The 12,466-nt window shown below is 39.4% G+C and overlaps 1 protein-coding gene across 1 annotated transcript in view; it reads right to left on the bottom strand.

Moving 5' to 3' along the window:
• The window catches only part of GTF2F2 (general transcription factor IIF subunit 2), a 193,827-nt gene that overhangs the window by 18,062 nt on the left and 163,299 nt on the right, over positions 1-12,466 (bottom strand). The window contains exon 7 of the mRNA XM_007526608.3: positions 5,828-5,971. Coding sequence (XP_007526670.1) covers positions 5,828-5,971 — 144 coding nt within the window. The remainder of the gene's footprint in view (positions 1-5,827; positions 5,972-12,466) is intronic.

The following is a 12,466-nucleotide window of genomic DNA, read 5'->3' as shown; positions in this document are numbered from 1 at the left end:
TCAGCAACATTTCTGACAGAAATGCACAGTTAAAGGAACACTGACAAATGGCTGCTGTGTTAGAGAACAGTGTTTGAGAGCTCAAAGTGGTGTTGGCAGTTTGATGTTTCAAAGGGAGCAAGTAGGTACATTTTCTAATGGTCTGTACTTTAGAAAGAAATGCTCTATATGCATCTATTTTAGACATAACAATATCAATAAAATTTGGCATCACACATTAAAGGCAAGAGATAAGAGACTGCCAGGTGAGAGATAATAACTTGCTATCATAATTCACACTGTACGAGGGGAAAAAAATCAAACTTAAACACTTATTTAAGTAGATATAAAAATACTTTAAGCGAATGTTAAGTTTCTAATTGTACATCAGCTTATTAAAGTTTGGTCTTTAAAGGGCTTGACAATTAACTTTAACTCTTTGAATGATTACTGCAGGGGATCCTAGTGAACGAAGCGGAAAAGACTAGCCCAGGGAACAGTTTCTCTAATCAGTAATTTTGTTTGTTAAAGTGATGGTTTCAAGGAAAGACAGAAATGAAGGAACTAGAAAAACAAGATAATGCTTTAGATTCATTAAGAATATGTCAAAAATGACATTCTAAAGGTCAGAAAGCAGATGGTTACTTGAGAATATACTGTTAGTGTTAGTAACAGAAAGGATGTGTTAAGATCAAAAGTGGCATGGAACTGTAAAATTGAGAGGATGCCATTAAATTCATATACCAATGAACCGATTAAAATGAATAAAATCTCTTTTACAAAGAACTCAACAATCTGTTTTATAATGACACTAGTACTAAATTTAGCTATTAAAATACTGTGCAGGTGACAGCATACTTTTCATAGACATTAGTATGACATGGTTACATAAACTAGCTATTTTTAAACAGTTAAATATTTTATAAACATTTTAACATAAATGTAACACTTAACAAATTTAAACATAAAGTTAAGATTTAAAAAAATTATTATTATTATGTTTATTTATTTTCCCTTTTGTTGCCCTTTTTATTATTATTATTGTAGTTATTACTGTTGTTGTTATTGATGTCGTCGTTAGATAGGACAGAGAGAAATGGAGAGAGGAGAGGAAGACAGAGATGGGGAGAGAAAGATAGACACCTGCAGACCTGCTTCACTGCCTGTGAAGTGACTCCCCAGCCGTTGGGGAGCTGGGGAGCTGGGGGATAGAACCAGGACCCTTCTGCTGGTCCTTGCACTTTGCTCCAGTGCGCTTTACCCGCTGTGCTACCGCCCAGCTCCCAAGTTAAGATTTTTAAATTTTTTTTTTTCCCTCTGTGGGATCAAGGAAAGAATCTGAGCTCCTGAGCATGAATTATACCAGTGCCAAGTGCCCAACTTTATTTTTGAAAGAGCAAAGAGAGAGGGTTCTTCCATGCCACTCTACCATTCATGGAGCTCCCCTAGTGCTCCCATGTGGTGTCAAGTCTCTAAACCAGGGCTTCATGTGCCTGGTATATATGCTGCCAGGTGAGTTACCTTTTAGTCTCTAAAACTTACTTAGTGCTATATTACCATATGGTAAATAAATCAAAAATAAAAAAGTGTATTATATATATTTAATGTGTGATTTGCCAACACATTTCTGCTGAGATATACGGCAGAACTGGAGTCTATGGTGACTACTTGCCCTTTCCTGTAGACAAAGACAAATACAGCTCTGGTCTACTTACGATTGCTGCAGTCATTCCACACTGGCTCTGTCACTTCCCCCACCACAAATGACACAAGGCTTGTTGAAATCCATCTTAGGAAAATACAGTGGTCCTTGGATACTGAAGGTCATTTTCCTTACTTCAAATCAATTCACCAAATATTTCTGAATTCCTAATATGTTTGTGCTGTGGAAGTGTATGAATGCATAGAAAGGAATAATACCCAGTACTGCCTTCAAGAGTCTTATTCTTGCTAAAGTAATTTAGTTCCTACGCAAGAACACTAGAGATTCCTAGGCCCTCTATGAAAATCTGATATGAACTATGAATTTGGTGCCTGAAAAAAAATACCATACACTGTTGTATATACTAAAGAGATTAGTGGATTCACTAAAGTCTACTTATCACTATGAGTTAGAAAGCTCCATTATAAGGAATTCTCTTGCCCCACTAGGGAAAGAAAGAGACAGGCTGGGAGTATGGATCAACCTGTCAATGCCCATGTTCAGTGGGGAAGCAATTACAGAAGCCAGACCTTCCACTTTCTGCACCCCACAATGATCCTGGATCAACACTCACAGAGAAAGAATAAGAAAGCTTCCAATGAATGGGGATGGGATATGGAATCTGGTGGTGGGAAGTGTGTGGAGTTGTACCCCTCTTATCCTATGGTTTTTATCAGTGTTTCCTTTTTATAAATAAAAATTTAAAAATCACAATCTTTGACTCAAAATGAATAAACTTAAAACCTCAAAGCTGCTTTAACCTGTCATCATCTGAATGCTTCTGGTTTTACAAAGGCTTATTTTTCTCCGTATGTCTTCGTTGAGTTATTCCATGAGACTAATTAATATTAATATTAATTTAATTCAAAGTTGCTAAATGCCCTTTTCATATATAAATATGTGTAAGACACAAGGAAAAATAATCTTCATTAAAACCAGAGGAGGCAGAGCTTAGCTAATAAATTATTCTATTTCAAATTCCTAGCTTGGAATGCTGTTTCTAAGACTTTGATGCTGAAGGGAGCAAAATCATTAAGATAAGTTGATAATACTACAGTATGACACTTTCCTCAGTTAGAAAAGTTCTTTTAGACTTTTATAGTTCATATTAAAAATCATAAATCTGTTACTAAGACTTTGAATAAATCAGAAAATTATATAAAGCTCTTTAGTAAGTAGTTGTTTTTATGTAAAAATGTCTTCAAAATAGTGTTGCTTGTTGCATATTTTGTAATCCAGTAAATAGAGCATTTAGAACTAGCATATTTGTGCAAAGATTCATTGACAAGGTATAGGACTTGCCTGCATGAAAGTCCTGGTTTGATCTGCCAAGCTATACATGCTGGAACAGTTCTCTGGTTTTCTTTTTCTCATAAAGTACATATATCAAAGTTAGAATTATCATCCTTAGTATACTGACAAAGCAGACAAAATGATAAAAAAAATTTTTTTATCAAAAAATTGATAGAAAATAAAAGGGGTTTTACATTTTTTTTTAAAACTTCTAAGCAAATTCTTGTTATAATTCAATTTATATTTTGGTAACATTAAGTGTAAAAAAGCTAAATGGAAGGAAATGTGACTCAAATGCCATAGAAAGGATGTGGATTCTTGGTTACTTGTTACCAGAAACTAAAAAAATCTTTTTCTTTCTTCCTTCCTTTCTTTCTCTTTCTTTCTTCCTTCCTCCTTCCCTCCCTCTCTCTCCCTTCCTTCCTTCCTTCTTTCCTCCCTCCCTCCCTTTTTCTTCCTTCCTTCCTTCCTTTCTTTCTTTCTTTCTTTCTTTCTTTCTTTCCCTCCAGGGTTATAGCTGGGATTTGGTGCCAGCACTATGAATCCACTGCTCCTGGAGGCCATTTTTTTTCCATTTTAATGGACAAGACAGAGAAATGGAGAGAGATGGGGAAGACAGAGAGGAGGAGAGAAAGATAAGACACCTGCAGACCTGCTTCACCACTTGTGAAGCGACCACCCTGCAGGTGGGGAGCTAGGGGCTTGAACCCAGGATCCTTGTGCCAGTCCTTGTGCTTTGCATTATGTGTGCTTAACCTGATGCACTACTCTCTGACCCCCCACCCCCTGCTGCTGTTTTTAATTTTATGCATTTATTATTATTTTTTTGATATAGACAGAAATTGAGAGTGAGACAGTAACTAGAGGGGTGAGAGACAACTGAAGGACTGTTTCATGGCTTGTGAAGCTTCCCCTTTGCGGGTAGGGTCTAGGGGCTTGAACCTGGGTGCCTGTACATTATATTATGTGCTCTATTACGCATGCCACCTACCACTGAGCCCCACTATCTGCATTTTTTTTTTTTGCCTCCAGGTTTATTGTTGGGGCTCGATGCCTGCACTATGAATCCACTGCTCCTGAAGGCCATTTTTTAAAAAATTTATTATTTAATATTTATTTATTCCCTTTTGTTGCCCTTGTTTTATTGTTGTAATTATTGATGTCGTCATTGTTAGATAGGACAGAGAAAAATGGAGAGAGGAGAAGATAGAGAGGAGGAGAGAAACACAGACACCTGAAGACCTGCTTCACTGCTTGTGAAGCAACTCCCCTACAGGTGGGGAGCCGGTGGCTCAAACCAGGATCCTTATGCCAGCCCTTGTGCTTTGCTCCACTTGTGCCCAACTCTCCTGAAAGCCATTTTTTTCCCATTCTGTTGTTCCTGTTGTTGTAGTTACAGCTATTGTTGTTGGATAGGATAAAGAGAAATTGAGAGAGGAGGGGAAGACAGAGAGGAGGAGAGAAAGATAGACACCTACAGACCTGCTTCACCACCTGTGAAGTGACTCCCTTGCAGGTGGGGATATGGGGGCTTGAACTAAGAACCTTATGCCGGTCTTTGGGCTTCGCACCATGTGCACTTAACCCGATGCGCTACCAGCCAGCCCCCTCTATCTGCATTTTAAAATGGCTAAGAAATGAAAAGCAAACAGGCATAAAAATTTGGATAACAGATAAAATGGTTATAGTATATAAACTTTAAAATCAACAACTAATTTTTAAAAAAAATATTTAATTTATTTATTATTGACAGAGACAGGAGGAGAAAGAGAACCAGAGCATAACTTTGGTATATGTGCTATCCAAGATCAGACTTGGGATCATATGCTTGATAGTCCAAACCTTTATCTACTGTGCAACCTCCCAGACCACAATTTGACCAATTTGTAGTAGTGTTCTATCAGCATAATGTCCCTGGGATAACTTAAAAAAAAATTTTTTTTTAAATATTTATTTTCACTTTTGTTGCCCCTGTTGTTTTTTATTGTTGTTGTTATCGGTGTTATCGTTGTTAGATAGGACAGAGAGAAATGGAGAGAGAAGGGGAAGACAGAGAGAAGGAGAGAAGGATAAGACAACTGCAGACCTGCTTCACCACCTGTGAAGGGACTCCCCTGCAGGTGGGGATCCGGGGGCTCAAACTGGGATTCTTACACCGGTCCTTACACTTTGCGCCACGTGCGCTTAACCCGCTGTGCTACTGCCTGATTCCTAATAATTTTAAAAGTTCTTTAAAATGGAAACTAGGTCAACTAATTTTTTAAAAACAACTAATTTTTAAAAACTAATTTTTTAAAAGTTCTTTAAAATGGAAACTAGGTCAACTAATTTTTTAAAAGTTCTTTAAAATGGAAACTAGGTCAACACATTTCAGTCTCAACAACATGCATCTCACACATGTGCATCACCATTGGCCTACCCACCCAGGCCCATTTTTTTTCTATCTTTAGAATGAGAGACATCAATGTGCATTATTATATGTCCTCTCTATGTATAGAGTACACACGTGTACACACACACACACACACACACACACACACACACACACACGCACTCCCAACCACTGTTTTGTAATCTGTAGAGTTCAACTTGCTGCCCCCATGAGGGGGCACAAAGTTAGGGAGCACATGGCGGGGCAAGGAATATGTTCCACTAGCTGAGCTATCTCCCCAAAACAGGTCATTTTAAAAGGATCAGTGTGGCAGGGTAGATAGCATAATGGTCATGCAAACAGACCATGCCTGAGACTCCGAAATCCCAGGTTCAATCCTCCACACTACCATAAACCAGAGCTGATCAATGGTCTGGTTTAAAAAAAAAAAAAAAAAAGGATCAGTGTGTACGTATACATACCACAGGCTGTTTTGTGATGTCCACCAAATCCTTAAGTGTGTAGTACTGATGTTTCTCAAAAGCTGAAAATAGCATGTCCAAAACGTGTTGTTTATCAGCTCGAGCTCGTTTTCCATCTTCTTTCTTTTTCCTTTCGTATTCAATCTGTGTGCAAAAGCAAAAGAAATGAAGGCATCAATTCAACATGATGACTCTGAAACACTGGAGTTCTCTTTTCAGTATTCAAATAGCAATTCTATTTTAAGCTACAAGGCAGCAGGTTCAGAACCTGAGGTACTTGTTGCTCTCAGGGCTCTTTCAGGCCTTTAAGACTCTTAAGATGATATAAATGTCAATTTATTGATACAAATAATTTTCATAATTTTCTATAGCTTTATATTACGTTTTCCCTCCCCAATTTTTCTTTGCCAAAATTATATCAATTCAATGTGGCTTCTTAGCTAGTTTATGTTAACAAGTTTATGATCTTATTAGTTTATGTTGATCAGAAACTTTTATTTTTTATTTATTTTTTAATATTTATTTATTTATTTATTGCCTCCAGGGTTATTGCCAGGGCTCAGTGCGTGCACCACGAATCTGCTGCTCCTGGAGGCCATTTTTTCCCTTTTTGTTACCCTGATTGTTTTACCATTGTTGTGGTTATTGTTTTTATTGATGTTGTTGTTGGATAGGACTGACAGAAATGGAGAGAGACGGGGAAGACAGAGAGGGGGAGAGAAAGGTAAGACACCTGCAGACCTGCTTCACCGCCTGTAAAGCGACTCCCCTGCAGGTGGGGGTCCAGGGGCTCCAACCTGGATCCTTCCGCCGGTCCTTGTGCTTTGTACCACGTGTACTTAACCCACTGTGCTAACGCCCAACCCCCAGAAACTTTTATTTTTTAAGCATTTTTTTATTTGCTTGACCACTTGTGAAGTGACCCCCCTGCAGGTAGGGAACTGGGGCTTAAATTGGGATCCTTAATGCCAGTCCTTGCATTTCGCACCATGTGCACTTAACCCACTGCGCTACTGCTTGCCCTAACATTTTTTCTTTTTTAAATTTTTTTAAATATTTATTTTATTCCCTTTTGTTGCCCTTGTTTTATTGTCGTAGTTATTATTGTTGTTGTTGTCATTGTTGTTGGATAGGACAGAGAGAAAAGGAGAGAGGAGGGGAAGACAGAGAGGGAGAGAGAAAGATAAGACACTTGCAGACCTGCTTCACCGCCTGTGAAGCGACTCCCCTGCAGGTGGGGAGCCGGGGTTTGAACCGGGATCCTTATGCCGGTCCTTGTGCTTTGTGCCACCTGCGCTTAACCCGCTGCGCTACAGCCCGACTCCCTTTTTTAAAATTTTTAAGTATTTATTTATTTTCCCTTTTGTTGCTTTTTTTAAAATTGTTGTTGTAGTTATTACTGATGTCGTTGTTGTTAGATAGGACAGAGAGGAATGTCGTGAGGAGGGGAAGATAGAGAGGGGGAAATAAAGATAGACACCTGCAGACCGATGCATTGCCTGTGAAGCAACTTCCCTGCAAGTGGGGAGCTGGGGGCTGGAACCGGGATCTTTAGCCAGTCCTTGTGCTTTGTGCTACTCAATATTTTTCTTCTTTATTGCCACCAGAACTATTTCTTGCAGGATGAATCCACCTCTCCCAGTGGTCATTTACCTTTCTTTTATTTGATCAAAGAAAATTGAGATGAGGAGGAAATAGAGAGGGAGAAAGAGAGATACCTGCAGACCTGTTTCACTGCTTGTGAAGTGTCTTCCTGCAGGTGGGGACCAAGGGCTTGAAATGGGTCCCTATGCATGGTAATGTGTATGCTTAAACTAGCCTCATTTATTTTTGATTATCCACAATACAATAGAATATTTTATTCAACAGATAGATTCTGATAGGTAACATCCTTCAAACCTAAGACTTTGGGGGGAAGGCAGATTATAGGTCACGCTCTCTAAGCAGCAAACAAATGTTTAGGATTCATTGGTTAAAAAAAAGAGTATGGTCAATAACTTGGGTTATTTTTTTCTCATTTCAACACTGATCTTGAACTTTTTCCTTCTCTTACAAAATGAAGCAATAGCAGTAAAATAATGTAAAAATGCTCTTAGTGTAACCACCCAGAAATCTGTATATTTGTAAACAAAAAAGGAAAAAAACCTGTTTATTAGAAACATGTAACTTAGATGCACTAATTTCAGTTGATTAAGCACTAAGTTTTCAAGGAAACCATTTTGATAAAGCATCAGGAATTATTATAAATTATTATAAAAAGAATTTATTTATTTATTCCTGAGAAAGATAGGAGAGAGAAAAAGAAGCAGACATCACTCTGGTACATGTGCTGCTGGGGACTGAACTCAGGACCTCATGCTTGAGAGCCCAATGCTTTATCAACTGTGCCACCTCCCGGACTACAAGCATAAGGAATTTGTTAGAGGAGACACACACAAACTGCAGCAGTCAACCTGGCAAATAAAGCCTCGATAGGTTATGGCCTGGGAGATGACATAACAGAGCACTGGGCTTGCAAGCATGTGGTCCAGAGTGCAATTCCTGGTGTTACATATGCCAGAGTGATTTGGTGGTGCTCTTTCTCCTAAAGAAATCTTTTGGATTCTCTCTCTTTTTTAATCAGAGCACTGCTCAGCTCTAGCTTATGGTGGTACAAGGAACTTTGGAGCCTCAGACATGAGAGTCTCTTTGCATAACCATTATGCTATCTACCCCTGGCCCCTCCTAAAGAAATCTTTAGAAAATATTTATTTAAAAACTGAATCAAGGGTGGGGGTATAGCATAATGATTATGCAAAAAGACTTTTATGTCTGAGGCTCTCAAGTACCAGGTTCAATTCCCCATACCACCATAAACCAGAACTGACCAGTGCTCTGGTAAAAAACAAACAAACAAACAATAAACAAAGCCAACCAACCAACAAAACAAAAACAATAAAAAAGGGCAGAAGGTAGACTGCATAATGGTTATGCAAAGAGACTCTGATACATGAGGTTCCAAAGTCCTAGGTTCAATCCCCACAATACCATAAGCCAGAGCTGAACAGTGCTCTGGTTTAAAAAAAAAAAAAGGGGATGGAGGGGGGGACAGTTGGTGGTACACTTAAAGCAACTGTTACCATTCAATTTGAGTTTGAGCCCCCACTCCCCACCTGAAGGGGGGAAGCTTCACAAACGGTAAAGCAAGTACTGTCTGTCTCTCTTCCTATGTCCCCTTCCTCTCTTAAATTTCTCTTTGTCCTATCAAATAAAGGGGTGTGTGTGTGGTGGATTTGTCATGCTGGCACCAAGTTGCCCCAGCAATAACTCTGGTGCCAAAAAAAAAAAAAAAAAAAAGGCATAAGGAGACTGAGTGAAAACTGTCAGAGAACTGAAGTGGAGAAGAGAATCTCAAGGCAAAGAAAGAGTTAACTAACCAAACTGTAGGAAGGAGAGAACCCCCAGATAACAGAAGACCTTGTGAAAGGTAGGCCCCCCACCCACCTACACCTAGTGGTGTATCTTACCCTGACAGGTCATGAAGCTTCTAAGTCCTGAGGCTAAACTTTCCCTAGACACAGCAACCCAGGAAAAGATAACAGTAACTAAGGTGACCAGACCCTGAACAATGGGTACAAGTCCCACCCCCTTAACTTTGCAGCCTCTGCTTTCTGTTCTCAGCCGTGTAGCCTCCTATGTAAGCTGTACCGTCCCTTTGTTCAGAGCCCAGAATTCTTTAAGAGCATGAGCTCTTTCCATGGCCTGTTAACATTAATAAAGTTCATCCTCGTTGGATCCACTCACTGTCTGGCTCTGAGTCTTGAACCCACAATAGAACAATCTCCTTCTATACATTAACTGAAGTGGTTATAATACAGAGATTAGCTTTAAAAATAATATAATACATTTTGCATTTCAAAATTTATAAATATATCTTAATACATAATTAGAGATTTTAACTGACAAAAATAATCTTTCAATGAAATAAATTTAGGAAATAAGGGGGGAAGGCCTAACTTAATTAGCTTACATTTTTAAATACACACACACTGGAAGTAAAACTTAAATCCACTGATCTCCTTAACAGACCAAGTATGGACTACATATATTAAGATATGAGGCAGGGTGGGTGGGGGAGAGGTATCAGGTCCTGGAACATGATGGCAGAGGACCTGGAACATGATGACAGTGGGGGTTGTACTATTATGTGGACAACTGAGAAATGCTATGTACAAACTATTGTATTTACTATCAACTGTAAAAACATTAATCCCCCAATAAAGAAATTAAAAAAAAAAAGATATGAGGCAAACAGACTGTCTCTTTCAAAGATGTCTCTTTGTAAAGGCTCATGGGTTAACACAGAGAAAGGGTCCTCAACATTTTAAAGTTAGTAACAGAATACTAAAACAAGATCATAATGGTTAAAAAAAAAAGTAAACACATGACAAAGGCTCTGTTGTTAGGTTCGGAAGTATGAAATCGAGCTCATCAAGATTGTCTGTATAAGGACAACATGAAAGAAAAATAAGCATGAGCAACTTTGAAGGACTGGATAGAGAAGAGTAAAATAACTAGAAGAGTTAGAAGTCAGACTGGAGAGGGGACAGGCCAGAGAAACCAATGATCCAGGAAAAGAAATCCAAATATTTCCTCCCAACATGGGGAAGACAGGAAAACAAGTGAAAACATATACATAAAGACAAAAGCCTGTCCTCATTCTTCCCTTCTCCTTCACAGAGAATGAAGATGCAGTACTAAGAACAAAGACCAAAACAGAGCCAAGGTTTATTCAAGAAAGACCCCCACCCCCCACCCCAGTCCTATGGCCCAAAAGACAGAACTGGGAAAATGGCTAGGCGAGCAATAAAAAAGCTACAAAGGGGGGTCGGGCGGTGGTACAGTGGGTTAGGCGCACGTGGCGCAAAGCGCAAGGACCGGAGTAAGGATCCCGGTTCGAGCCCCCCCCCCCCCCCCCCCCCGCCCTGCAGGGGAGTCGCTTCACAGGCGGTGAAGCAGGTCTGCAGGTGTCTGTCTTTCTCTCCCCCTCTGTCTTCCCCTCCTCTCTCCATTTCTCTCTGTCCTATCCAACAACGAACAACATCGACAATGGTAATAATAATAACCACAACGAGGCTACAACAACAAGGGCAACAAAAGGGGGGAAAATGGCCTCCAGGAGCGGTGGATTCATGGTGCAGGCACCGAGCCCAGCAATAACCATGGAGGAAAAAAAAAAAAGCTACAAAGAGGAATGATATAAAACAACTTAAGGGTTCAATTTTTTAATCCCTGCCTTGCTGACCAATGTGTGAAACTTCTCACGTGCTCCTTGTTTGCAACTTTGCATACACTGTTGGAATGCACTGCTTATGTTTTCTATTATGACTGATAGTCCAGAAAGTGTAAGTGGCTAAGAGTAGGAAAGTCATAAGCCAGGGGACAAAAATATCACAACAATTCCTCTGGTCAAGAGTGAAATATAGGACACAACTTGGAAAAGAGAGGAAGATAGAATTAGAGTAATGAGGGGTAAGGAAAGTCCTATTCCTTCCAGGTCTTTAAAAATTATTTTATTATTACTTTTTGTGGCATTGGGGGCCTTGCACATGTGTGATATCATAGCTCCAGGACCACATTTTTCATTCTTTTTATTTCAGATAGAGAGGGAGATGGCAAACGCTAGAAGAAGAAGATAGAGAGGGAGAGATACCACAGCACTGCTCCACCATTAATGAAGTTCCCCTCAATGCCCTTTGTTACCATGTAGTACTGGAGCCCAAATTCAAGACTTCATGTATGATAAGGTACACACTACACAGGTGAGGAGCTTCCAGCCCATTACAAGCAGGATGTGGGATTTTATATAGCCAAAGGTCATTGGTCCTTGAGAAAAGCAATACCAAGGAAGTAGGTACCAGTCAAAACATCAGTGCTAAGCTTTTGCATCCTCTGTAAAGAGTCAAAGTTCCATGATATTCTGCCTGTCTGTCATATATTTTATTAAATTTTATTTTAGGGGATTGGGTGGTGGTAAACCCCATTAAGTAAACACATTACTGTGCAGAAGGACTGGGTTAGTATAAGTCCCTGGTTCATGCCTATAAGGAGGAAGCTTCATGAACAGTGAAGCAGTGCTCAGTCAGCCTCTTTCTCTCTCACGGTGGTGCAGGGGATTGAACCAGGGACTTGACAGAGCCTCAGGCATGATAGTCTGTTTGCATAACCATTGTGCTATCTTACCCTCCTCCACTGTCCTATCAAATTAAAAAATATATTTAAAATTTTGTTTTATTAAAAAAAAGTCAGTTCTATGTGTCTCACACATATGTATTTTCATCACTTCTTGGTTGACTTTTTCATTCTTTTCATTTCAGAAAACCACAACACTGGAATGTTAATTCCCTGGTGCAGTGGCACATGGTAAAACACATGCCCTACTAGGTAAGGTATCTTCTGGACCCTCATTTTAAAAATTAAATCTATTAATCAGAGAGATAATCAAAGAGACATTGAGAGGAGAGATATACAGACGAAGAGAGACAGACACCTGCAAAACCTGCTTTATTGCTTGTGAAGCTTTCTCCCTACAGCTGGGGATGAGAGGCTTGAACCCAGGTCCTTATGCATTATAAAATATGAGTTCAACCTGGTATGTTA

Source organism: Erinaceus europaeus, chromosome 7, assembly GCF_950295315.1.
Source record: "Erinaceus europaeus chromosome 7, mEriEur2.1, whole genome shotgun sequence".
Classification (NCBI taxonomy): Eukaryota; Metazoa; Chordata; class Mammalia; order Eulipotyphla; family Erinaceidae; genus Erinaceus; species Erinaceus europaeus.
This window is presented reverse-complemented; position numbering and strand designations above follow the sequence as displayed.